The following is a 26,184-nucleotide window of genomic DNA, read 5'->3' on the forward strand; positions in this document are numbered from 1 at the left end:
TTTTTTATTCCATCCTTGTCGTGAATTTAAAAAAATAGGAAAAAAAAGGTAATTTATGGTTTTTCAGAAAGTCAATAGCCAAATTTCAAATAATCATGAAATGACTGATGTTGAGTATGCCATTTACAGCTGAATATACCCCCAAAAACCCTGCCGAAGTTACATTTCGATCTAACCAATCGTTTCTTCGTTGCAACCGATCAAACATTAATCAAATTTGAGGGTCACGTTTTTTACGTTAAACGAGTCATGATCATGACAAAAATGAAAAATGAAAAATTTCCAAGTTTTTTCTACATTTTTCCCATAAATAAGGTTGAAATATACAAAAAAAAATTCCGAAAGTTTTTGATGAAAATTGATTGTTAAGGCTTCCAACATTGAGAGCTTCTGAAAAACCATAAATTACCTTTTTTTTCCTATTTTTTTAAATTCACGACAAGGATGGAATAAAAAATGGATCTTCAAGATTGCAACGGAACCTTGTAGGACATCATTCCAATTTTCAGAACTGCCCTTGAATTTCCTGTGCGACCATTGGTTGCTGAGATATCGTCGATCAAAGACAAAAGAGTTTTTCATTCAAAGTTCAACATCTCAGCAAAAAATGGTCCTACCCAAGTTTTAAAAAAAGAAAATTGAAGCCTAATAAACCAGCTATCCGGTCCATACCATGGCTTAGTTGAAAAAAATAAATCTACGCTTATGGAATTGATAAAAAAGCATAAAAATTTGCTGTTTTATTCTCGCACTTTTTCTCAAAATTGCGCACAACATGTAGCTCTGCATTTTTTTCGTCATAAGATCTTGAAATTGGAAACTTGAAGCTTCAAAATGCGTTTTTTTAGACCTCGATGTGACCATTTTTCACTGAAATACAACATTTTTAAAAATTACTAAATCATGCAGAAAAATTGATATTTAAAACCAAGTTCATGCTTACAGGCACGTCTTCCTCTTACCGGACATAGCTACGGCTTTGCGTAGATTTTTTTTTTATCATTTGGAACCGTTTTGGGGGGCGGCGCGATCAATTTTTTTTTTTACCCATATTAAGGGCCACCCTAATATACACATGTGATCTCATATCTAGAACTAATACTTGGCTCTAATATATATATGAAGGTAGTCTGGCAAATCAAGCTCGTTTTAAGTCAATAAGGAAAAAGTAGTACTTCAAGTACAAGTTATGTCACAAGCGTAACTAAATAATTGCGTTTTGCTTCACTCTCCGCATCGTTAGGGACGTTTTCCTGAATAATGCGATCATTGGGCACATTCTCTTGGCCTTCATTGATAAAGTCGTCGACATCATCTACACCATCGAGACATATATTGTGCAGCACACAACATGCTATTATAGTGAAGGGAATTAGATCATCTCTGTTCATATCCAAGTACTGTAGTCGTCTCCATCGGCCCTTCAGTAGAGCAAAAGACCGTTCAATTGCCTGTCTCATTTTAGATATAGTCTGATTGAATCGTTGCTGAGCTAGTGTCAAATTTCCTATGTTACGATAAGGTGGAATGCACCAGGCCATAACAGGATGATATGCTTTATCTGCAATGATGTATTCTTGATCAGGAAAAAAAGCTCGTCTATTTTCTCGAACTGCATGCCATAGATCTGAATTTCTAAAAATTCGTAGATCACCGACGGAGCCTGCAAAACCGGCATAACAATCTGTGAACCTCAGCTGGGAATCCGAAACAGCTTGCGAAGTAATGCTGAACCTCTTTTTTCTATTGATGTAGTACTGTTTATTTTCCTGCGAAGATCCAACAATATTTAGCTAGTAAATAGAAATATTTCATTTTATTATTATCATTGTTGCTTTATCATTTTACTTACTTTCGGACCTTTAACTTCAATATCAGTGCCATCAATTGCACCTATAACATCAGGTAAACCACCAGTTTCTCGAAACTTTTCTTTTATTGTCTGAAGCGTATCACCTGTTGGCCAAATAATAATGTCACCAGCAATGTTGTTTAGAGCCTTGATGACACGTACGAAACAGTTGCTTAACGATGATTTACCCATCCCAAATCGATCAGCAACAGAGCTGCAGAAATAAAATGGTCAATAATATGTTTATTAGTTGCTCAATTTTTGTGGACTGCATTAATTAAAAACAAATATATCTTCCTTACCGGTATGAATCGGGCGTAGCTAGCAGCCATAAAACTGACAATAATTGGATTCTTGCAGGCACCATAGGTCGACCCGTGTCGTTTGTTACAAATATTTCCGGACTCAAACGCACTTCCAGACTTTCAAAAGTCATTGGAGTCATCCGGAAATGTTGACGAAATTCGTTGGTGTTCATCAAGGGTAGCGTATTCGATACATAACCTTCCACACGTGGTATCTTACGTCGACGACCTCGTACTCGTAATCGCATTTCGTATGATATCATATCAAAGTCAGAATCACTATCACTACTACTGTCTGACATAACCTCTTGCAATAAATGATCAGAGGCAACTAGGGCCATTGCCAGCATACATTTTTGACGATAAACCTCACTTGAATCACTCATTTCTCAAAGTTTTTATTTAATCTTTTTTTGTTTGAATGAATTTTCACTGATACCGATTTCGTTTAAACGCGTATAAAAGCTGACCGATGGCTGATTCAAAAACGATACGTCCTTTGAAATCACGTAGCACACACGACGATGTTCGAAAATATTTACCTATAACCACGCACTCTACGGTAGCGTTCGAAAACTTTTGTTGATACCAACCCCACGAACCCCACCAAAGATGTCACATGTGTCCACCGGCCAGAGAGGCCGTGTGGAGTTTTCGAACGCACTCGACGAGTTAAGAATAAGGAGATCCCGATTTTTCGGGTTAAATAAGGAGAAGTTTTTCGGAAATTTTGGTTTTTTTCTTTCTTTGTTTTTTAAATTTCGGCGATATTTGATGTGAAGTTTGTAACGTAGATTTCCCCGCAAGGGTACGATCCAGTCCCTTCTCGGCTCACTCACCTCGTCTCGCGCCACTCTCCGGCTACGAGAATAGACTGGGCGCCAGGTACGAAGTACCGTCGAATTATTCGACTTGATTTTTGTCGATTCTCGTGATGGTAACGCAATACAAAATTAGAGTGTAGGAGGCGCGAGGGAAACGAGTGACCGAGGACGGTCCGACTACTCAGCTCATCTGAGATACAGAAAGGTAGAGGGGGGGATCCTTGGGGCAAAGTAGCAATCACGAAACACAAAAGAACTAGCCAACAACAAAATACAACATTCGAAACAATATGCGCCATTTATTAACAGTTTGCACGGAGAAACAAATTATACAAGAGAAAAATGTGAGATCGCCAATTAATTGTTAAACAGAATAATATTTCGGGAGACAATGATTCGGATTCGCCATTCAAACGGAACAGAAGAATACTCGAAAGAATGATAATTTTAATTCGCCGTCGCATTGGCCCTATTTACAAGCAGGTAACTAAACGTCGCAAACGACCTACCCGAGTCTGAAAGGTAACTACAGGCAATAGGTAATAGGTAACTGCTATGATGGAAATTGTAACACCTTGATCACCACGGCAGGGTAGGCAACAAAGTGATCACGGTGAGACAATTCCAGGTAGATTACGCGGGTGTCGTAGGTAGCGCAAAGGCAAAAGATAATCGACACCTGGTAATTTCCTACCCAATAATTCATCCGCGAGCTAACCTACCACACGGCGACAGAAATCACGAGACGTAAGAGTCCGCGATTCGAAACAATCCATGACGCAACGCGAAAGGCATAAGATAGGCGAAATTACGATCGACGACGGAGAATAACGTAATTTACAATAGAATATCGCAAGAGAGGTAACAGAAAATGCGTCGATCGCGAGACAGGAAATAATACAATCGGATACTCGAAAGAATGCGCAATACAAAAGAAACGAAAGAAAAATACTGAAAAATAAGGTCCGGGTTAACCGCCGTACCTTCCGAACGCGACAATGAGACCGAGAGAGATACAACGAAAACATCGCGCGGCTAGCGCGCTCGCTAGAGTTCTCGGCACGTGCAGGGAGAGAGAGACAAAAGAGAAAACGAACGTTACTGCGCGATATATTCAGCGCTTTATCAAAACTCGAAAGACTAACCATTCAAATAATTTACGAAATCAGATAATAATGCATTGAACCAATTAAGAGCGAATTCTCTGATAGAGTTGAGCGTCTAACTAAACTACACAAAAAAAAGTGGGGCATGGGAAGTGGCGGCCGCAATCTCGCTCACCACTTCGTCACACATGCCTCCCTCAAAGAAAAATGCCACCAGGCAACAAAACTCAAAGAAAACCGGAACTAAATTCCGAAACAATACGCTCAATTCGACCAAAGGATTCGGGGAGAAAGAGTAGCGGACTTACCGAGGAGATCACTCGTCGCACACGAAGAAAAGACAAAAGAGCCCTATAGATGACTGCAGGCTCGGACTTCTGACTCGCCGGTGAGGTGATCGGAACTAGACTCCTTGTGCTAACGAGTGGTCCTCAATATTCGGCGCCATCCCCACCACTAGGCCCACGAACCGCAGCGCTCACGCTAGGCGTGAACTAGAGCACAGGCTCGTAGTTCACGCTTTCGTGGGAATTCAAATTACGAAGCGCGACACGTCGATAATTTGCCTCCCTGTTGCTCTCACCTCTCCCGTCCATTCGAAACACTCCTCCCGACTTGATTACCGTGATTCGAATGCCTTTCCTCTTGGGGATCCGGCGGGCAGCTCTGGAAGACCGAGGGGAGGCCTCCCTCATGACTTCGGACGTCTAGAAGTCATGGTGGGCCCACGACAAAAACCACCAGGCAAAACAGCACCTTGGCTCCAGAAAACTCCCCCGAATCCCACCTGACGAGGCGCCGTATCGCACGGACCGTGGCACCCGAATTTACGGTGTAGCGGACGGTGTAACTCTCGGTTACTACAGCGGGAGAGGCACGGGCGGCGTTCAACGAATGGCCTATGCCAGCGTGTCCTCTCAGCCGTCCGCTGGTCGAGAATGATACTCGTAACTCGAAGACGGTGTGGGAGGGTGTTTCTCGCGAACGAGATCGGGTCGAGCAACAGCAAAGCCTCGTCTCAATAAAAGATGGTTCGCGATGCCCAGCCGCGAAGGCGACACCAAATATCCCAGAACGACAATGAAATTTATACTGTAAACAAACGTCAAATTAACTCAAAATAGACAACGAAATTCTCTGTAAATAAACGTCAGGTTAAATTCAAAATAGACAACGAAATTTTCTCTCTTCCTGCCACGTAGGTAACAGGTAGCTAAAATTAACTAAAATCTCTCAAATCGGTAATGTAGGCGGTTTTCTAGCTTAGTACAATAATTACGCAAAATGAGTCCGGCTCCGACAAACACCCGACGAGTCGAAAAGTCATGGAAAATGGGCCGTAAACCCGATCCACTGGTCGACACGATTCGTACGAGTGGCGGGGCAAAATGTCACGTCACAAGTTTTAGGAAAAGTCAACGAAAAGTCGTCTTTTTCATTTTAATAATGCTTGTGTCATTTGAGGCCCAGTAATCGTGTTCCTTTAATTTTTTGCAAAACTTTAATCTCTCGGGGCAGAAAAACGGTTCGCCCAATCAACTTGCAAATTGGTAGAGTTATTGTGAATACTCGAGCTGTAAAAATGATGCTTCACATGAGTGATTTCATTGATATTCGTAAATTTGCAGTCGATTTTCTGAACTGCTGTAAAAACCATTTTTTTACTTTTTTTTCAAATGAATATTGATAATAGAACAATAGAAATTTCTTCGTGAATAGGGTACGCATTTTATAGTGCGCTCATTGAAGTTTCCAAAACCGTCCTTGGAATTACTGTGCGATGATTTTTCGCTGAGATATCAATGATTCAATACGAAAATGTCTTTTTTTATTCATCCATCAATATCTCCGGAATAAAAAATCGTACGGAGACTTCTAAAAAATGAAATTGAAGGTCAATGAACAAGCTACCCGATGCTAATATTGATTTGGATTGCAAAAATTTTTTCAAGACTGTGCACACTCGGGAAAAAAATAAAAAACTTGCAGATTTTTCCTCTCGAGATATTTCATGAAATTCCTCAGTATCCGCAATTTGTGAGTAAAAAATGACCGGATATTTTCAAAGTCGAAGAACAAAGCTTAAAAATGCTTCTTTATTTATCGTGATATGACTATTTTTGACTGAGATACAGCCTTTCAAATATTGGGAAAACATTGTCGGAAATTTCTTGTTCCTTTAATTGTTTCCAATAGTATACATTGAAACGCAGGCCTAACCATCCGCTTACTAGGCCAGGAAAGGGGGGGTTTGGCTGTGATTCTTTTCTTATCTGAAAGCCGTCAGAGCCATCACACGCGTAATGGTCCCCCAAACTTAACTGAATAATTGTGGACAAAAAATTTCGTTCTTATTATTTGTTATCAACAAATTAGTGAAAGAAAACGCATTTTTTTGGTTTTTCGTTTATAAAACGAAAACCAATGGAGCTATGAGAAAGCAATCAATAGACGAAATGTAGAGAACAAAAATGCGAAGAGAATGAGCCCCGAAACGACCCGATCGATTAACAATTGACGGAGAAAATTTAAGAAAACATTAAAAAGTAGCGTTTTTTCAAAAATTTCTATGGTCGCTAATTTTAAAGATGGATCATTTTTTTTTGTACGATTGTAGGTTTCGATAGACACTTCCTTTGTGAAAAATCCAGGCCCTGTCGGATAATTAATTTATTAGTTATAACACTCAGAAGTTGAGAGGGTCATTTTTTCGGCAAGGCTGATCGCCTGGAGGTCGTCCAATTTCAATTTATTAAACCGATTTTGAAAGAAGTGTTCAGCTACCTACGTATATCTTCGTTTTTCATCCAAATGGTGAAAAACGGGTGCGAAGAGGAGCGAAAACGGCCGAGCGCGTGAAAGTGGTCGAGTGGTGGGGGTTGAACAGTAGTCGCGGGGAGCGCGTATATATAGTAATAGAAGCGCGCTCGGCGCAAGCCATGCAAACTCACATTGGGTTATCTCAGCAACTATATGAGCTATTTCAACATATTTTTTTTTCATTCCGGGGTAGCTGGACCTGTGGAAATTGATTCTGCACTCAGAATTCGTAGAAAATGACTGGAACAATGTTAATTTAGTAAATGAGGATAAAATGCTATGGGATAAGTGTAATTTTAAAAGGCGAACAGCTTTTCTATTAAGAAACACATGAATAATTTTTATTTTTCAGTTTTTGTATATATATAATAGTAATAACACTTATTATAAATATTACAAAAGGCAGACTGGAAATGGTATTTATTGAAGTATCTTGTCATCGAACTTTGCAAAGTCCGAGCTCGTTTATTAAGAACACATTTAACAAACTTATTTTACAGTTTTTCTGCAGATAAAAGTAATCAAAATGCTCATTATTAATATTACGAAACGCAGATTGGAAACAGTAATTATTGGAGTTTTATTCTTTTAGCGGATTTTGGAACCTCCGATTCGTTGACAAATTCATTCGTACTTCCACCGGGGATGCTACTTTCAATTTCAATTAAATCATCATCCTCCATTTCGCTTTCATTGTCTGACTGTTCTTGCTGATATTGTGCCTCCAAATTGTGACATATGACAGTCATACAGTGTGCACAGAGATTTGTGCATTGCAGACCATATTTTCTACAGCTACACGAAGCATCTATGCACCCTTTTTTACTGCAGGAACACGAAATGTGATCGAGCAACTGCTTGGGAATAGGAGGATCGGTACTCCCTATCGGTATTAATCGGTTGTTCCTCACTTTCCACCCCCAGTCTGTTGCTATCACATCTGCGTTCCCTAACCACAGCTGAAGTTGATAAAAAACTCTAAAGGCGTGCTGTTTAGCCACTCCTTCCGTTGGCGGTAAGGTCTCAAGAGCGAATTGTTTCTTCACTCTGACTTTGCTTAAATTCAAATACCGCAAAGCGTTTAACGTGAAGGAGTTAGAGTTTTATATCAATTTCCTTTCAGCTTCGTTCGCATACATTCCTCGGATTAGCTCAGATGCATTGCGAGCTATCATGTCGCAGTTGGCGTTGTTGTCATAAAAAATTGAAGCTAAAGATACTAATTTATCATGATCGAACGAATCGATTAATTTATTTTTTCCCATTTTGAAAAAACAAGATGTAGTATCGCATCCGCAGAATGCATGTAAAAAAGCAACTATTGACTGCAATTTTTTATGCTTAAAACTGTCACTACTATAAAAATCATCAGGTTTTAAACCTTTGTTTTTTTTTGCAAAAATAAATATTTTTAAGATTTTTTGTCAGCTGCGAAAAGATAACGAGCAAGTCGACATCTTCACCTACAATAATGAATGTTTTTTCGGGATGTACACGAGCATTTTCTACTGCAGTGACAACTATAAACCTATCCGCGTTTTCGGGAGCAATTATCGTTCGAAAACCAGCGGCTTGCAACGATGTACAAATCATGTCTATAATTCTCGATTTGTTCCTTTCGTTATTGAGAAACTGCTTTTGATTTATGGTAATTAAAGTGTTTTTCCATGAACTTTGTGAAATAAAAATTATTCATATGTTTCTTAATAGAGGAGCTGTTCGCCTTTTGAAATTACACTTATGCCACAGCATTTTATCCTCATTTACCAAATTAACATTGTTCCAGTCATTTTCTACGAATTCTGAGTGCAGAATCAATTTCCGCAGGTCCAGCTACCCCGGAATGAAAAAAAATATGTTGAAATAGCTCATATAGTTGCTGAGATAACCCAATGTGAGTTTGCATGGCTTGCGCCGAGCGCGCTTCTATTACTATATATACGCGCTCCCCGCGACTACTGTTCAACCCCCACCACTCGACCACTTTCACGCGCTCGGCCGTTTTCGCTCCTCTTCGCACCCGTTTTTCACCATTTGGATGAAAAACGAAGATATACGTAGGTAGCTGAACACTTCTTTCAAAATCGGTTTAATAAATTGAAATTGGACGACCTCCAGGCGATCAGCCTTGCCGAAAAAATGACCCTCTCAACTTCTGAGTGTTATAACTAATAAACTAATTATCCGACAGGGCCTGGATTTTTCACAAAGGAAGTGTCTATCGAAACCTACAATCGTACAAAAAAAAATGATCCATCTTTAAGATTAGCGACCGTAGAAATTTTTGAAAAAACGCTACTTTTTAATGTTTTCTTAAATTTTCTCCGTCAATTGTTAATCGATCGGGTCGTTTCGGGGCTCATTCTCTTCGCATTTTTGTTCTCTACATTTCGTCTATTGATTGCTTTCTCATAGCTCCATTGGTTTTCGTTTTATAAACGAAAAACCAAAAAAATGCGTTTTCTTTCACTAATTTGTTGATAACAAATAATAAGAATGAAATTTTTTGTCCACAATTATTCAGTTAAGTTTGGGGGACCATTACGCGTGTGATGGCACTGACGGCTTTCAGATAAGAAAAGAATCACAGTCTGAGGAATTTAGAGCTCCGTTTCCTGGCCTATACGAGAAACTGTCTCGAAGGATTTACCGCGTAGTGGCGGTGATGAGAAGCTTCGGGAGCCCACAGTCTCTTTGAGGGCAGCGACAAGCGGTATCGCCGCAAACAAAAACTAAAACCGCGGGCAATCTTCTTGGCGAATGGTCTAGCCAAGAGGTCTAACGTCCCGTCTCACTTCACTAATGGTAGCGACCCAACAACTTGAGGCTTCACGTTAACCTTTATGCCCGTTTTCTCCAACATTAATCTGAGTTTAAACTCAGATCAACCTATCTCGAAGCTATATGAAAAAAATTGAACTGAGTTTGAACCACGTCGGAGAAAACGGCCATTAGAGAATGGGAAATGTTCAGTTCAAATCACATCTTTCAAATCGTGCAATTCATATATAAATCGAATGTATACCTCAAGACAAGATACCTTGACGTTCCAACGATAAAGTGCGCGATCATAAAGACGTTATAAAACAGTGTTTTTGAAGTAATTTGGAAGATTAGTGGAATAAGTGATAAGCATTGGATTCATATGTAAAAATTATACGCGAATGAAAATGATTTAAATGTTACTCAGTTGCGGAAAAAATCCGTTTATTAACCTATAACCCCAAATTTTCTTTTTAAGCAAAAATTATGTCTCATAATTATTCAAGCAAATCATGCCCAATGTTTGTATATAAATAAAGAATCAAAATAAATACCTGAAATCTTTTATCATGAAAATATTTCTAATTCTATATATTCATTTTCATACGGATTGTCATTTTTTCCTTCTTTGGTCTGACTGTACCCTCTAGTCCCGTTTTTTACATTCAGTTTACAGTGAATCCATACCAAGATTTATTAATAAAACATAGAAAATTACTGCATTTTGCAGGACCCAACATGTGTTGTGTCTTCAGTCTTCAACGGTTTCCCCCCTAATATGACAATAATTTTTGAAAACTTGTTTTAGGAAGTTTTTGAATGCTTTTTTTACAAAAGTATCAAATTTCATATTACTGGTATGCAGCAAGTCCTTGTAAACTTATTACGCCTGTGAAGCGGCATGTGTGCCGATCAGTTCATTTTTTGGTTCTGACTGTAATATATGAACTAAGAAATTCATTACTGAAGTCTTCATTTCTGAATAATTCTAAAATTGATATGTTCGAAACCACTTGCACAGATACATCAAACAATGAATTCTATTGGCTTTTGAGTGCGCTGTCTTATTTGCTTTCCTTTTTTAAGGAGAGTGGCTACATTCGTCAAAATGATAAGAAATTGATCAAATTTGGTGATAATGTTCTTCAACATGAAGTGCGAAGACACAATTTTTTTCAAAATTTTCTTCTGCTTAGTTATTGAGCAATTACGCATTAAAGCAGATTTCTTATGCCCGGAATGTATACCTATATATATGGAAACACTATGCTTATACATGTGAACTTTAGTGATCAATTACTCGATAACTGTACACAAGAAAAAATCTTAAAAAATTTGTATTTTCAAAATTATCACTAAAGAATATGTGCACCAAATTTTATTAAATTCTTATCATTTTGAAATTTTTAATGTATTTAACATGGTTTAGCATGGCAACATTGTATCGTCACTATCCACCCTCCTTAATTTAGTCATAATGGATTTGAAGAGTCAGTGGTGCTTTATCTGTTAGTATCAAAATGTAGATAATTAAACCGCAGTAGATACCTTGAAACTTTTATAAATTTTGTACATTGACATCTGCACTAACTAAGTATAATCACTTCCTATGTTTGATCATCATGTTAATGTGGATTTCAAAAAATGCTACATCAAATCATTGGTGACTGATTTTTTTGATGGCATCTGAATTTCTGATTTTAGAATGCAATGTATATGTATTGAAAAATAAACAAGTCTGTTGGTTTTGATATTTTTTTTTCTCCAGTTAAATCTTGTGGAAATACTCCATTTTCCTATTTGAATTTCTAATTCGTTCCATAGGAATTAATATTCCAAATGATCTTCAAAGCCACTATTCAAAGCCACTTGGCTTTGGATGAATATAATAAACTTTAATACTGCACGTAAATTATAATTAAATGGAAACTTTTTCAATTCATTCAGTTGTTCCTCTGTTAGAATAGAATTGGGAGGATGAGGCATCGATTTTTGAAATGTTTTCAAGCGAGGTCCTATTTGATTGTGATGTATTCGAGTGGCGTATGTTTTTTTTTTTTACGGCTTAAAATAACTTTTAGTACGGTTCGGAATTTTTCTTTCACATTTTTTGTGGTATCATGTGGAAACAAGCGATCATGCATCAATGTATTTGTCCATATTTTTTTCCCTGAGATATTCCTGTCCAAAAGGCCCATTGTCCAAAAAAAAACCTATATAATTACTCTAAATTTTAAATAAGAATTTGAATAATACCGCAAAGTGTCGCTAGCGGTAAGAGCGAGGGCGCAACGATCGTAATCTCCCTTCTCCACAACGTCTTAACAAGCCTTCGGTTTCACTGGATCGTCTATGTTGTGTATGCTATATGGTATGTGCATGTCGCACGTCACTGACGTCACCGAGGTGTATCAATGGCGTCCACTTTGTTCCAGTATCATCATTTTTTATCTCGTTATCAACAATCTATTTAATAAATCAATTAATTTGACGGTAAAATGTTGAAACCTGCAGGCCAACGACTTTAATCAATTTAATCGATAGATTTTCAATGGGTTATCTCACAATATGAGGTGAAAAACTGGAGTCTTCGTGAAACGACGGAGAAGAGAAACAACAGGGAAGGAGAGTTTGTTCACGACACGTACGAGACTTTCCGATTATTCCTTATCAGCTCTAAACGATTCAAATTAAATTTCATATAAAACAGTGTAAATCAAAGTCAACATAAAAGTATTCAAAAATATAGAATATCTTGTTAACAAGAAGCAGAGCTTGCCACGATTGATTTTTCCTCATCATGAACGATTTTATACAAATGTATGTATATGTGACTTTTTATGCTCCTCTTTTATTTTTCAGATTAAACAAAAGAAGCTTTGGATTGTGCTTAATTGGCCAAAATGTCGAAGCGTGCAGCTGCGGATGGCGGAGACTCAACCTCTCAGCCGCCGATAAAGAAGGTGCAATTCGAGCCTATTCTCATTGGACCAATATCGACGCTTGAAGAGATGGATATGAAGGTTCTACAATTTCAAAACAAAAAACTCCAACAGGTATACATAACTACCAGAACATCCTGATAATTTAAGCTTGTTTTTTTTTACTCATTAATGCTTTTGACATTTGGTTAGTTGAACTTTTAAACTTCTGTTGTATCTACAATTCCAGAGACTTGAACAACGTATGAGAATGGAAACAGAATTACGGCAGCGTATTGAACAATTGGAGAAAAGACAGACTCAAGATGATGCTGTTCTAAATGTTGTTAATAGATATTGGAATCAACTGAACGAAGACATTAGAGTCTTGCTTCAGCGATTTGATGCTGAAACAGCTGATGAATCTGAGAACAAAAGTATGCTGAGAAAAGTATACTCTTGGAAGGTAATGCTGACTAACTTAATAACAACATGTATTTTGCCACTGTTCCAGACGAATCTGAAGCAACTACTTCCTTTCTCATGCAACTGTCCTCTTGGGACAAGGAAGAACTCGATGACAAACTAGCCAACCGTGTACAAGTCTCCAAAAGAGCGGTATCCAAAGTTGTACAGGCATTTGATCGGCTTTCTCAGAGAAATGAAAAAATTACCCTTGCACTTAAAGGAGAGTTTGAGGGAGGTAATCTCGAATTAATATCTTTATCTTGAAAAATTCTTATATTCTTGATGGAAGAACAATTAATCTAGAATCATCATCAATTAATGTTATGTCCTTGAACATGGGGCTTTCAGTCAGGCTACCTTTGTTACTATTCAATAGTCCATTGAGAAGTACTTTCTGCATAATAGATGATAGATCATCAAATCAAAATAACCTATGATGTGGCCATAGTTTCAATACTTGCGTTCATTTTCTCAAATATGTTAAATGAACTAATAATGACAGTCGATACGTTTTGTTAACGTAAGAGCCTAATTTTCTACTCGCTGAGCTCAAAAATCCTCCATTTTGAAAGTTTGGGCCTCCAAGATGGGTTGTATTTCATATAAAGAATACGTAGTCACGTGAAAACAACGGTCTACTCGCAACAGCATGAGTTTACATTTCTTATCCAACGGAAAAATGATTCAAAAAATGCACTGTTCCAATGGAATTTCTTAAATCAAACGGAGAACTGGTGTAAAGGCTTTTTTGAAAAAAACTTATTAGTAAATAAATGTTGCAGACGACGGTCCGAAAGTAGACGACGTAGTGAGGAAAGCGAATGCCGAGATACAAATGGAAAATCGAAACTTACAAGCGATAAATATACAGCTGCACGAGAAGTATCATACAATATCATTGAAGATGTCCGAGCTTCAAGATACAATGACCGGGAAGGATACGTTGGCTGCAGAACTGAGGAACCAAGTTGACGATTTACAATACGAATTGAATAAAGTACGGGCGAGAAATGACAAACTGGAACATCATTTAGGAGAGGCTATTGAGAAATTAAAAGCATTTCAACAGTTTCACGGTACTGATGAAAAAGGCTCGAATAAGCCGAGTACACTTGTAGCATCGAGCGTATCGCAAACGAAACTCGATGACTTGCAAAGGGAACTGGAAGAATCAAGAGAATTGGCAAATAATCGATTACACGAATTGGATAAGCTGCATCAGCAGCATCGTGACGCTCTCAAGGAGGTCGAGAAACTGAAAATGGATATCCGTCAACTTCCAGAATCTGTAATTGTCGAGACTACGGAGTACAAGTGTTTACAGTCACAATTTTCTGTATTGTACAACGAGTCGATGCAATTAAAAACTCAACTGGACGATGCGCGCCAACAATTACAATCAAGCAAAAATGCTCATTTACGTCATATCGAGATGATGGAAAGCGAAGAATTGATGGCTCAAAAAAAACTTCGCAGTGAATGTATTCAACTAGAGGACGTCCTGGCTCAATTGCGGAAGGAATATGAAATGCTTAGGATCGAATTCGAGCAAAATTTAGCGGCAAATGAGCAAACTGGTCCCATTAATCGTGAAATGAGACACCTTATAACGTCTCTGCAAAATCACAACCAACAGTTAAAGGGAGAAGTACATCGTTACAAGCGAAAGTATAAAGAAGCTTCGGTTGAAATACCAAAACAAAAGAAAGAAATCGAAGAATTGACCGCAAAGCTTGGCCAGCAAAATTCGCAAGAGAGCAAAGAAGGCAATAACTCGGACAGCAGTGGAAAAGAAGAGGATGCTTTGAATTTACTTCCAGGCTCAATGCAAATCAAGGAGGAGACTGGGATCGCAATAAAGCGCGAAGCTGGAATTGACGAGGAGGTTGAAACAATTGAAGTTGGTGATACCGCTGAAGGCTGTAAGGGAACTCCAGACTCTCTGACATTGGCATCGCCACTTCTTAAAAAAGAAAAGGATATTAAGAGAGAGAAGGATGTAAAAAAGGAACCTATCAAATCGGAACACAGAGATCCGGTTCACAGGACCAAAGAAACAAAAGTTGTTGAATCCGAAATAGTGCGTGATCTTAAAGCTCAATTAAAGTAAGTTTACTACCTACTGTGCTACTGAAACATACGCTAATTTCTTAATTACCGTTTTTTAATTATAATTACATCATAATAAATACATTATAATGTATAATGACATGAACCTCAAGATTTTTTCCAAATCGTTGGAATGAATTTTGCAAAATGAATTATACATCAAACATTATGATTCATCCTGCGCTTACGCAAGTTTCATTAAAATCTACCGTTTTTGAGATCTCTTGAGGATAATTATCATTTTCTACTATCTTCTTTCCTTTCGCAATTTGTTAAAAACTAGTTGTGAAAAAGCAAACAAATCAACTTTATAATCAGAGTTTGACTTGAAATCTACGACAAGACGCGAGTTACATTCAGTGTCATAGAGAACCAATCTTTATCGTAGAAATTGGTGATGATAAAACTGCATTTTCATGTGTCGCTCATGAACTTTATATAAGAGGAACACTGTATTGTTCATTGGCCCTACTCTTTCAGAGCAGAGCCAAATATCGACACTTCGAAAAGATAATAACATAATTTGCTTACCTCGTGGTTTTGATGATTCTCCCAGAAAAGCCGTAAACGAGATGAAAGAGATGAAGTTATTACTTGACATGTACAAAGGTGTTGGAAAAGAACAGCGAGACAAGGTTCAACTGATGGCAGCCGAAAGAAAGACACGCGCCGAAGTCGACGAGCTTCGTCAGCAAATTAAAAAGATTCAGGTAAGTTTATGGCCGTCAGCGTAGAATACCCATTCCAGTAATATCGCCCACAATTAATGGTAACAAATATTGCAATTGTCAAAAGATGTTCGACTTCCAGGAGAGTAAACGCGAAGAGCGAAAAAAATTAGCGGACGAAGATGCACAGATAAAAATTAAAAAATTGGAGGAACAAGCTTACACCCTGCAACGGCAGGTCGCTTCACAGAAACAGGTACCATCGAATATCTCATTTATCGCTTGGCCCACCTTTCTTCCGCTTCAAACTATATGTATCTTTCATGCTGAAAGAACAGTGCGGTGCCAAAAATATGTAAAAAATATTTGTTCATTTTTTTCATTTCATTATAGGTATACTTTATTTGTATCTATGTCAATGATAATAATGAGTCTTCTGCATGCATGACGAATAATACGATGATATAATTAAAGCAAAAAAATAATTGATTTTATACATTTGCATTGGTGGATCCAGGCCAATAACCCCCACCGCCGCCTGCAGCTCGGTTATGACTCTACGAAACTATTTTTTATGTCCAAAAAAAAGAGAAGACCCATGCTGTTGCGTTTCGATATCTTTTTCATTTCGATTGACGGGTTCAATTTTGTGGGAGTGCGAGCACCCAGTATTATTTATTTATAACCGCTTGTATGTGTGAACGAACGGTGGTGTAACCCTAAACAGAATTGTGTCTGGCTGCAGGAAGAGGAGGCTCTTCTAAACGAAATGGAGGTCACTGGTCAGGCCTTTGAGGATATGCAAGAACAAAATTCTAGACTTATACAGCAATTGCGGGAAAAGGACGATGCTAATTTCAAGCTCATGACTGAGCGAATAAAAAGCAACCAATTACACAAACTAGCCAGAGAAGAAAAGGACGTTCTCAAGGAGCAGGTTACAACGCTTACTACCCAAGTCGAGGCGGCCAATGTTGTTGTTCGTAAACTCGAGGAAAAAGAACGTCTGCTTCAAAACTCATTAGCCACAGTGGAAAAAGAGCTTGCTCTTCGACAACAAGCAATGGAGATGCACAAACGAAAAGCCATCGAAAGCGCACAATCAGCCGCTGATCTTAAACTTCATTTAGGTATTAATGGGTTTTACATTTTTTTTTCTTCTCTCATCAGTAAGTCAAGTGTCTTTAGTTCAATGAGACCCAAATCCAGCATGAAGCAAAAAATCGTATGAATTTTTAAGTTATTTTTATGATTTCAAGTAGCAAATGAAAATTTATATAATTGTATTTTGGTAATTTAATTATACATGACTAATCTTGAGCACGATGTCTCGAATTATGCTTTAAATTTTCATGATGAAAATAAAATATCAAATAATTTATTAATCTGACTATAATTACAGAAAAGTATCATTCGCAAATGAAGGAAGCTCAACAAGTTGTGGCAGAAAAAACAAGCTCGCTTGAAGCTGAAGCATACAAAACAAAAAGACTTCAGGAAGAAATTGCACAGTTGCGTCGCAAAGTCGAGAGAATGAAAAAAATCGAGCTTGCAGAAACTCTAGACGAAGTAATGGCTGAGGAGTTACGAGAATATAAAGAAACGTTAACATGCGCATCTTGTAAAGTTAAACGAAAAGATGCTGTTCTAACAAAGTGTTTTCACGTCTTCTGCTGGGATTGCTTGCGTACGCGTTATGAGACGCGTCAAAGAAAATGTCCAAAGTGCAATTGTGCTTTTGGTGCGAACGACTATCACCGTCTCTACCTCTCAACATGAAAGAATAAAACCATCACCAATAATTATAATGTTACGTGGCCCCTGATAATCATGTCATTTCGTCCTCGTAGACATAATCCCAAGCCGGCGGTACGTTTTTTTTTTCGTCGATAAACAATTGTATACTTTAAGAAATAGAAACATTGTGAAGAAGATGACAGCCATGTATGTAACCTCTCATGCTCAGTTTTCAAGTTTTGGTACCCAATTTTTTCGTAAACAAAGATTTTATAACACATCGCGAATATTGGTCAGTGCGTATTCTAGAAATTTCAAAAGAATAAGGCCCAATTACAATATCTATAATGACCGTATATTCAAATAACTTTCAATATAAATGTTAACAATTTTTGCAACTTTATTTACAGGCGCGCATGACTTCAACGTAAACCTTAAATATAAATAGCAAAAAATAAATGTCTATCAAGAGGAGGCAGAAGGAATAAATAATTCCAAAGTCAATTGAACTTGATCATACCGTTTATTTCACCGAATGAGTTATTCGATGGTACGAGCATTTCTTTTCGTTTGCAGATACTATATACAAATCTGCTGACTGTTGTATGTGATGAGGAAGACTGAGAGAAATTATGAAGAAAAAATACAGAATAATCAAGTATAAAAGGGGTAAATATTTTTTGTCTTTTCCGCAAGAAAAATCAGTCGTTTTTTTGGAGAAAAAAATGCTCCGAGTGAAATTCAGTTACGAACGTTACGAATAACTGGATTCACTTCAAATGAATAAACAATATTACTTTTTACACAAATAGAAACAAATAAAAATCTACGCAGACAATATTGAATACGGTACTAGAGACCGTTAATGCATAATGAAAAATAAGCGAACCGAAACTATAAACAGTTAATAAAAGAAAAAACTTTTTGGATTGTACGCACTTTTATTTTTATTTAAACTAAATTTTTATTGTGGTAAAACATAATGAGTTTTTTTTCTCAATATTTTACTCGATATTAAACTTATTACCGTCGGTGGCCATTTTGGTAAATAATAAAGGTTCGTAAGTCCATTTGGGAAAAACTCTTTTGAAAAGATTCAACAGTATTGTATCCTGGGACTTCAGCTGACCATCGAAAACGCACTTCATATATCCATGTGTACCTGGTTTGAGAAAAAAAACATTTTGTATGCTTAACATAAATTATGAAGTGTTCTGGCATGTTGATCTCATAAACGGAGGCTCAATATAAATAACGCCTCATTAATGATAATATTACGTTTGAGACTCACCGAGGGGCTCCTTGATATGACCCCGACGGCCATATTTTGTCCGCAATTGAACCGGTTTGAACCACATTACATCCTCTCGATTGTAAAACATGAAACGTACAACAGCCGAACGTTTATGAACTTTGAAGGGGTGTCCACTGAGAACAGCACGTTTGACTATTATTCTGTCAGGGTTCACGGACAATAGATTACCAGTTGCAATCAATTCCTGTAAATTTGATTAACCATTAAAATGTAATTATGTACCATTAAACGATGTGGTAGAGAGAATAAGAGTAAATTCAAAGTTAAGCGTAGTACCAAAAGACCATTTGTGTTCTCGATATAACATATCACCGGACAAGGTGGAAACGTAATTGGTGCGTATAAGCTTGCAACAACCGTGGAGTTGGGCTGAAAATATCTTTCGTATTTGTGTTTCGAGCCATTAGTATGTTGACTGAAAATTGGACATGCAGTAAATCTTCGAAAACCACATTGAAAGACGAGCCTTTCCTTAGATTTAATCGGCTTAGAAACGTTCCCAATCCGTGTCAATGTAATATTTACGAGAGACATTTTTTGCTCGTTCGGCAGGAGTCCAAAAATTGTAAGTGGAAAATTTTCTGTCTTTTGATAGGCATCGAAAAGCTCTTGATTAACGCCTTTCACATGAATTGTGACATAACATCCGGGCGGAGCGGTAACGTTCAACTCTTCCTGAAGTTCAATCTCACGGTAAATACGACGACGTGTACAATCGAAATTCTCAAATTGATAAATTTTCGCGTAATCAAACGGTAGATTTTCTTTTGGATCCCAGGGGCTGGTTCTGAAAGATTCCAATCCTCGATACTTTTGAAAGCGGATTTTAGCTGACATGTCGTGTGGTGTATCAACTTCATCGGGAAATTTAGCGTCCAACTTCGCCTCTGAGATAGAAAAAATTGTTCATTTTCAATGTAGAAAAGAGGGGAAATGGTGGTGGTGGAAAGTTCTCCACTCAGAAAAAGAATTCAAATACTACTTTTTATATTTTCCATTGCTCGACTTTCTTCATGAAGATCTATTTGCTCATCGTAACTTTGCATATTTTGCGTTGCCTCCGATACCGTAACACTCTGGAATTCTTCATCATCGTTGCTACCTGCATTGCTTTCAGTACTGTCAACCCCGGATTCGATGTCCTCAATCCCAAGCATATCACAATCCTCGTGCTCCTCTAATGGGTAATTATCATTCGGAACTGTATGAAAAATCTTTGTTTTTTATTGTTATTTTTTTTTTATTTTTAGAAATCTTAGCAACAATATTGGCAAATTAAGTTTCCTATGAATTATATAGTTATAAATCTCGTATGAATTGCGTGTACTAACTGGCATCTTCATCGGGAATCCAAGCTGCTTGGTACTCCGATGTTCCTTTTGGTACGAGTTTTACAATTTTGCTAGCTTTACGTTCAGACTCTGCTTCTGCAATGTCTTCCCCCGTCGGCCACGTTTGTTCAGCGTCCATGGGGTCTGGTATATTCTGATTCTGCAAACTTTCCTGCTTGCTCGGATCAGCTATCCCAATTATTCGTACATCTTCGTTCATCGTCATGTCTTCCGTAGAATTTCTGGTGCAGCCTTGATGCAGAGGATATGGATCGGTTATTTCATCAATTCGTGACATTTGATATTCACCGAAACCGGGAATGTATATAAGACTATTGACGGACAGCGGCCGGCCTCGTAAATAACCGGTTACTTCTAGAATCCCGGCATTGTGTTCACTCTAAAAAAGAAAAAAAAACACTACTTAGAGCGCAAACTAATTAAATGAGTATTAGATTTTCAAAATATATTGATGCATAGTTGAATGTACAAATAGAAAATTGACCCTTGATTTGGAATACAGCATATCTCGAACCTGAGAAGTGTCAACAGCATCCAATTTGCAAATTCTTCAACTCAGAAATGTCAAATTTGTCTTTTATTTTCATACATTACTACGTCTTGCTTCGTTCCTTTAAAGATTCTTCTACGAATTCACCAAGTCATTTCTTCCCCGAGTTCTTTATTAATGAATAAAAATTCCATTAATATCCTCATCAACAAGTTTCGGAAAAAAACGACGAAATGAATTCGTAGAAGATTACTCAAAGAACAAAATGAGACGTAGCGCATCGAAATTGGTTGAAAAAGAACAGATTGCTTTTTAAAAGTATCGATGTTTTATCAGCTTTAAGTTGATAAGCCAGAGTTGGACTACCTTCAATAAATTTAAAATTGATACATTAACTTTTGCTTAAAAATATGTTCAATACTTAGCACTGATCCGATTACTATGAGGCAAGATGAATTCTGAGATAGAGCGAGGGAGATTGAAAAACCGAAAAATAAATCCCTAGTTAATAATGGTACACTGTTGAGGTACTCTATCAGTTACGCGAGTGCACAGAAAAGCTCATACATATTATTCTCGAAGATGCTTGATGTGTCTGTTCTTTGTTTTAAAAAAACGCGTGAATATTATTTATCTCAAGAAGCCATTTGCTCAAAAAGATTTTTAACATGATTTCTATTACCGAGATGACTGATAAATCGTCTAAACCATCTGAAACTTTCAGTAGGTGAATTGTTCCCAACTATTCGTCCAATTATATTTAAAAAACTCTTCAACTCATGGAGAAAAAATGGGCTCATTTTTTTCTAGTCTGCTCTGCCAAATAATATGGAAATATTAACACTTGTAACTTTACAACTATCTTAGTCATGCACTGCATTGAAACAAAAACTTACACTATTATATTTTATACTGTTGGCCAATAAATGTGGTCGATTTTTCTTGTAATCGACGATTTTCTGCTTCTGAAATGCCACACGGCGAAGTAAATTTAATGCAGAATCTGCAGAATCGTCCAACAGCATTATTTTTTCCTTCGGCAACCAACTGGATATTGACTCTTGAGCACGTAGATTGGTCTCATGGCGATTCTGTTATTTAGTTAACAGATCATTGACAGTGGTTCAATCATTTAAAAATCAGATGATCACATTTGATACAAGGGCAAAAAGAATCCCATTTGTAATTTCAAAGAATGAGCACAATATTAATTCTGAAGTAGGGTTATAAGATTATCAAACCTTGATTGGAACATCGTCTAGATTTACAAGAGCTACAATATAATTCGTTAATCCTTGAGCAAGACATTGCCTCAGAATTTCCTCGCCCTGATGATCTATAATACAGCTTTGCAGAGATGATTTTGATCTTCCAGTGGCCGAGATTACAAAAAGGACAGTCGTTGATACTCTAATAGCATCCAACATTGCCATAATATTTCCTGGTGCTGGTACCATTAGGGAGAATCGTTTCTTCAATTTTGGCACACTAATTAGAAATTTGAATGTAATCTCGAATTATTTCTCTATGTAATTATGTATGAAAAAATAATTTAAAATATAATAATTGTTTTCAATCAGGGCTCCACCTCAAAATTGTTCCAATTTTTTTTTTACATTGCATCGTGACAATTAGTAATAATATAATATCAAATATTACAGTGGAAAGAATATTTTGTAGCATTGATCCATAAGATGCGTTATAGAAAAATTGCCACCATTTCAAGTTGGAATCACGATTCGAAACGATTACCGAAGATCTATATATATAATGTATATATATATATATATATATATACCACATATGAGTAATCCCACAAGGACTAACAGCTGCTTCAGCTGTGTCATCAACATGCTTTATGATAGAGACGATTGAGTGGGTGTCGAGATCCTCCTGTAGAGGAATTATTGTGACAAGTATTGGAGCGGAATGAGGACCAGTAAGTTTTCGCTTGTAGGTGAGTAAATTTTCTCGCTTTCTCTGCCTAAGCTGCATGGACCGGAGACGTCTTGCATCTTTGCCAAGATCCTTTTGTGCTTTTTTTGTTAAAGTTTTGATGCTCACTTTTCCTGATAAAAAAATCAAGCTTGTTAGCATTTGAAATACCAATTTGTTTAAAAATAAAGAACGCCTATTTCATGTACTCTGCACCTTAAATTCCAGATTGTTTGAAAATGCAAGAGTTGAGTGTCTAATGCTAACATTCAAGTGTTATAATAAGTAATATTCCAAAGATTTTGATCCCTGAAACATTACTCTGTCTTATCCTACTTTTATATTACAAGTTAAGGTAAATATTCAGGAAATGGTGTGGGGATTGACATACATTAAGTATCTAATGCACACGCATACACATAAATCATGTACTTAGTGACTTTTGGTCACTGTAATCACTGTTACCAAAGTATCTGTAGACAAATTTTCTGAAAATTCAAAACAAAAAGTAAATTACTTGAAATTATGTACAATTATTGAGATTAAAATTGCAAACATCCCAACCCTGCAAATCTGTACACTTAGGTTTATGACCTAAAATTTCATCTTCCCAGTGTGCAGTGCTGGAAAGATCAGATGTTTCACTAATCAAATGAACTTCCTAGCATTTCTAAACAAAAACTTTATATCTCTAAAACTATTATATCTGCTTATATCTCTAGAATGCCCTATACAATTATACAACAAATTACTCAGGACAATGTCTGGTATAACATTTTCCAATATGGTTAAAATCAAAAGTAAGGAGGGCCGTTTTCTAAATATTTACCTGTAGATCTACTATTCCTCTAGGTAAACTCTCAAATCTATGGCACATGGTACTTAATAACTATTATATTAACTTATCATATAAATTATCATGTAGATAATATATCAACAAAATATTGATGATGAATAATAATTTTAAATAAGATGAGTACTCAAGAAAAAATTTGTTAACTTAATATTTAAATGAATTCGAAAGATAGATTTTTATTCTAGAATCCAAAGTATGTTCACAATTTAATGCCTCAATAAAAATTTGGGTTAATTAAATAAATTTATGTTCTAAATTTTAATTCGTTTGAATTTTAATTCTATGCAATTTCCATTAGAAATTTAAATTATTCACAATTATGTAAAATTATGCACAAAATAAAAATTATGAATTAAAATTTTCTCTAGACATAAAAGAAATTATACAGAATTAAAATTTTTATTCAATTCGGTGAATTAGAATGCGAGTTGCAATTCAATGTCGCTTCCATATTCATGCTGCAAGAGGTAAATTTTTATTTAACAAATCTTTATTTAAAGTCAATAAATATTTTAATCGCCATTGCATGTGATGTCGTACCACAGTATTAATGTCATGAATTTCTATGTAGCTCATTTAATTTCGGTCTTTCAATGCTTTTGACTATCAAGTTGAAGGAAAATGCATTTATATTTGGTTATAATATAATAGAAATGAATTAAAATTAAGTTATAACATAAAATTAATTCAATATTATTACTCTTGACAAAATTAAAATGGTCCCAACAACTCGTAATTTCAATTTAAATCAAATTTTGTATTTTTTTTTGTGGCTCCAACATTTAACTAATAAATACCACAACAGCGGGCCATATACAACAAATTAATTTGCCAGGTTGATCAAGCTATTCAAGATTGAGAGTAACAAAACAAAGGAGAAACCATTCCATCATCCCAACACAGGGGATCTCTAGTTTTGCAACATATAATTGATTTAGAACAGATTAGTTGAATGCAATCTCAAACAATAACCAATTGAATTTCACTAGATGAAGGTGATCTCACGGTCGATAAAAAAATATTTACACATTTTTCTTAAGCACGTTTGATATGTCGAGAATAACTTATATTCTTTTTGGTTATGTCTCGCATTCACGCTTAACGTTGCTGACAGCTAGATCACCTTCATTACAAAATTACAACTGTGCAATTTTATGACGTTCAGTGATATACCTTTTGCAAGATCGTTAATGGAACCCTTACTACGATGACGTCCGGTTTTGTGAGTCTTATTCGTCTGTTTAAAAACACCCGGACGATGAGCTTCTTGTCCCGTGGTACCCATTTTGACCAGTTTCACAAGTTTTTTTAAATGAAATTGATAAGCCACACGTAATTATGGACCCTGATAAAACTGTCTCAAAGGTATCGATTCACACAACAAACTTTTCGCATTCCTTTCACCTTTGCGTAGAAACACGTGTTGGCACTTGGCACAAGTACGATACCAACACAAGCCGAGAGAGGGGGTAGGGACTAGATTGGCCGAAAATGGCCGCCGTCACTATTTCCGGTCGGCCAAAGTCACTAGCCGAAAAAAATGGGGTAAGATAGTTGTAGAAACAAGGCACAGATGTCGCAATAAGCTTTTTCGTCGATAATTCAGAAATTACAGTCTCGGTGGCAGGGGTGTTCTCAATGAATCGAAATACGCACACCTGGGCCACCCGAGACTCGTTATCGTAGCAGCTGCTGCACGTCGTTTTGACGTCAGGTTATGGTCTCCAAAGTGTTGTTTCATGCGGAGTGTAAACAATGAGGTGATTATCACCATCATTATTAATTCGTGTTTAAAAATAATAATAAACACGAATTAATCGCGTCATTGATAATTGACTCCTTCCACTTTTAACTAATTATTTTCATTCATAAATTACACTCCGCATGCATCAACACTTTGAGGATCATAACCTCTAATGTCAAGATGACGTATCGTACAACTGCCCAAACAAATCTCGGAAGCGTATCTATTCATGAGAATGAGAACCCCTGCCGCCGAGGCTGTAATTTCTGAATTATTGACGATGTGGCGGTCTCGCTACCCTTACCGACACCACCGACACCAGCGACGAACAGCAGCGACAAGCGGCGAGAGAGAAAACAGCAGCTCAAGCCGCGAGAGATTTTCACCACGAGGCTTAACAAAGAAGATTCTCGAACCTCACTACTTCGGTAGCGCGCGATTGTTCCCTCACACAACGTGTCGTTAAAACTTTCATCAATATTTATAATTAACGTTGGCTTTAAATGAAAACAACAGTATTAATCTTTCTTGTGGTGTCAGGAGTGATTTTACCTCAAAAGGATCCCCGGCCCCACAACGAAAAAGCTTATTGCGACATCTGTGCCTTGTTTCTACAACTATCTTACCCCATTTTTTTCGGCTAGTGACTTTAGCCGACCGGAAATAGTGACGACGGCCATTTTCGGCCAATCTAGTCCCTACCCAGAGTGCAGAAAGTGTAGAAAAAGGGTGCGCTGACAGCATTAATAGCGCTATTTTGCGTTCGACTTGGCGTTGCAAACGCTACAAGCGTTTAGATGGGTGCGTTTAGAATTGTGTTCTCAACGCTCTCGAAGCGCAAAAAGTTCAGTCAGCACGAAGCGCGAACAGACCTATGGAGGTTTTTTCAGCTAGTGACTTTCGACTGACCGGAAATATC

General features: G+C 37.0%; 3 protein-coding genes across 8 annotated transcripts; 1 reads left to right on the forward strand and 2 right to left on the reverse strand.

Moving 5' to 3' along the window:
- Nucleotides 1-1,137: 1,137 nt before the first annotated feature.
- Nucleotides 1,138-2,298, reverse strand: LOC122414714 (protein ALP1-like). Its single transcript, XM_043426264.1, has 3 exons — nucleotides 2,155-2,298; nucleotides 1,853-2,066; nucleotides 1,138-1,769 (listed from the first exon to the last, which is right to left on the reverse strand). Exons 1-3 carry the CDS (start codon nucleotides 2,295-2,297, stop codon nucleotides 1,188-1,190), a joined length of 939 nt encoding a protein of 312 aa, XP_043282199.1. The 5' UTR covers nucleotide 2,298; the 3' UTR covers nucleotides 1,138-1,187.
- Nucleotides 2,299-12,043: 9,745 nt separating this feature from the next.
- On the forward strand, nucleotides 12,044-18,077 carry Bre1 (E3 ubiquitin-protein ligase Bre1). 5 transcript variants are annotated; one of them, XR_006261838.1, is made up of 10 exons: nucleotides 12,044-12,314; nucleotides 12,533-12,726; nucleotides 12,842-13,028; nucleotides 13,106-13,294; nucleotides 13,842-15,165; nucleotides 15,725-15,878; nucleotides 15,964-16,092; nucleotides 16,564-16,966; nucleotides 17,239-17,705; nucleotides 17,984-18,077. XR_006261838.1 is itself a non-coding variant. In XM_043426656.1 (9 exons), the coding sequence occupies exons 2-9, from the start codon at nucleotides 12,574-12,576 to the stop codon at nucleotides 17,613-17,615; spliced, it is 2,916 nt and encodes a 971-aa protein (XP_043282591.1). In that variant the 5' UTR covers nucleotides 12,044-12,314; nucleotides 12,533-12,573; the 3' UTR covers nucleotides 17,616-18,077. The 5 variants fall into 5 exon arrangements, 4 of the variants coding, with proteins under 4 accessions (XP_043282591.1, XP_043282593.1, XP_043282592.1 ...); XM_043426656.1 differs by having other exon boundaries at nucleotides 17,239-18,077; XM_043426658.1 differs by having other exon boundaries at nucleotides 16,582-16,966; nucleotides 17,239-18,077.
- On the reverse strand, nucleotides 18,078-24,986 carry Tsr1 (Tsr1 ribosome assembly factor). 2 transcript variants are annotated; one of them, XM_043426660.1, is made up of 9 exons: nucleotides 24,695-24,986; nucleotides 22,529-22,799; nucleotides 21,972-22,218; nucleotides 21,627-21,821; nucleotides 20,220-20,619; nucleotides 19,871-20,089; nucleotides 19,165-19,775; nucleotides 18,865-19,072; nucleotides 18,078-18,735 (listed from the first exon to the last, which is right to left on the reverse strand). In XM_043426660.1, exons 1-9 carry the CDS (start codon nucleotides 24,804-24,806, stop codon nucleotides 18,578-18,580), a joined length of 2,421 nt encoding a protein of 806 aa, XP_043282595.1. In that variant the 5' UTR covers nucleotides 24,807-24,986; the 3' UTR covers nucleotides 18,078-18,577. The 2 variants fall into 2 exon arrangements, with proteins under 2 accessions (XP_043282595.1, XP_043282596.1); XM_043426661.1 differs by lacking the exon at nucleotides 24,695-24,986 and adding an exon at nucleotides 24,548-24,566.
- Nucleotides 24,987-26,184: the final 1,198 nt, after the last annotated feature.

Source organism: Venturia canescens, chromosome 8 (assembly GCF_019457755.1).
Source record: "Venturia canescens isolate UGA chromosome 8, ASM1945775v1, whole genome shotgun sequence".
NCBI classification, from domain to species: Eukaryota; Metazoa; Arthropoda; class Insecta; order Hymenoptera; family Ichneumonidae; genus Venturia; species Venturia canescens.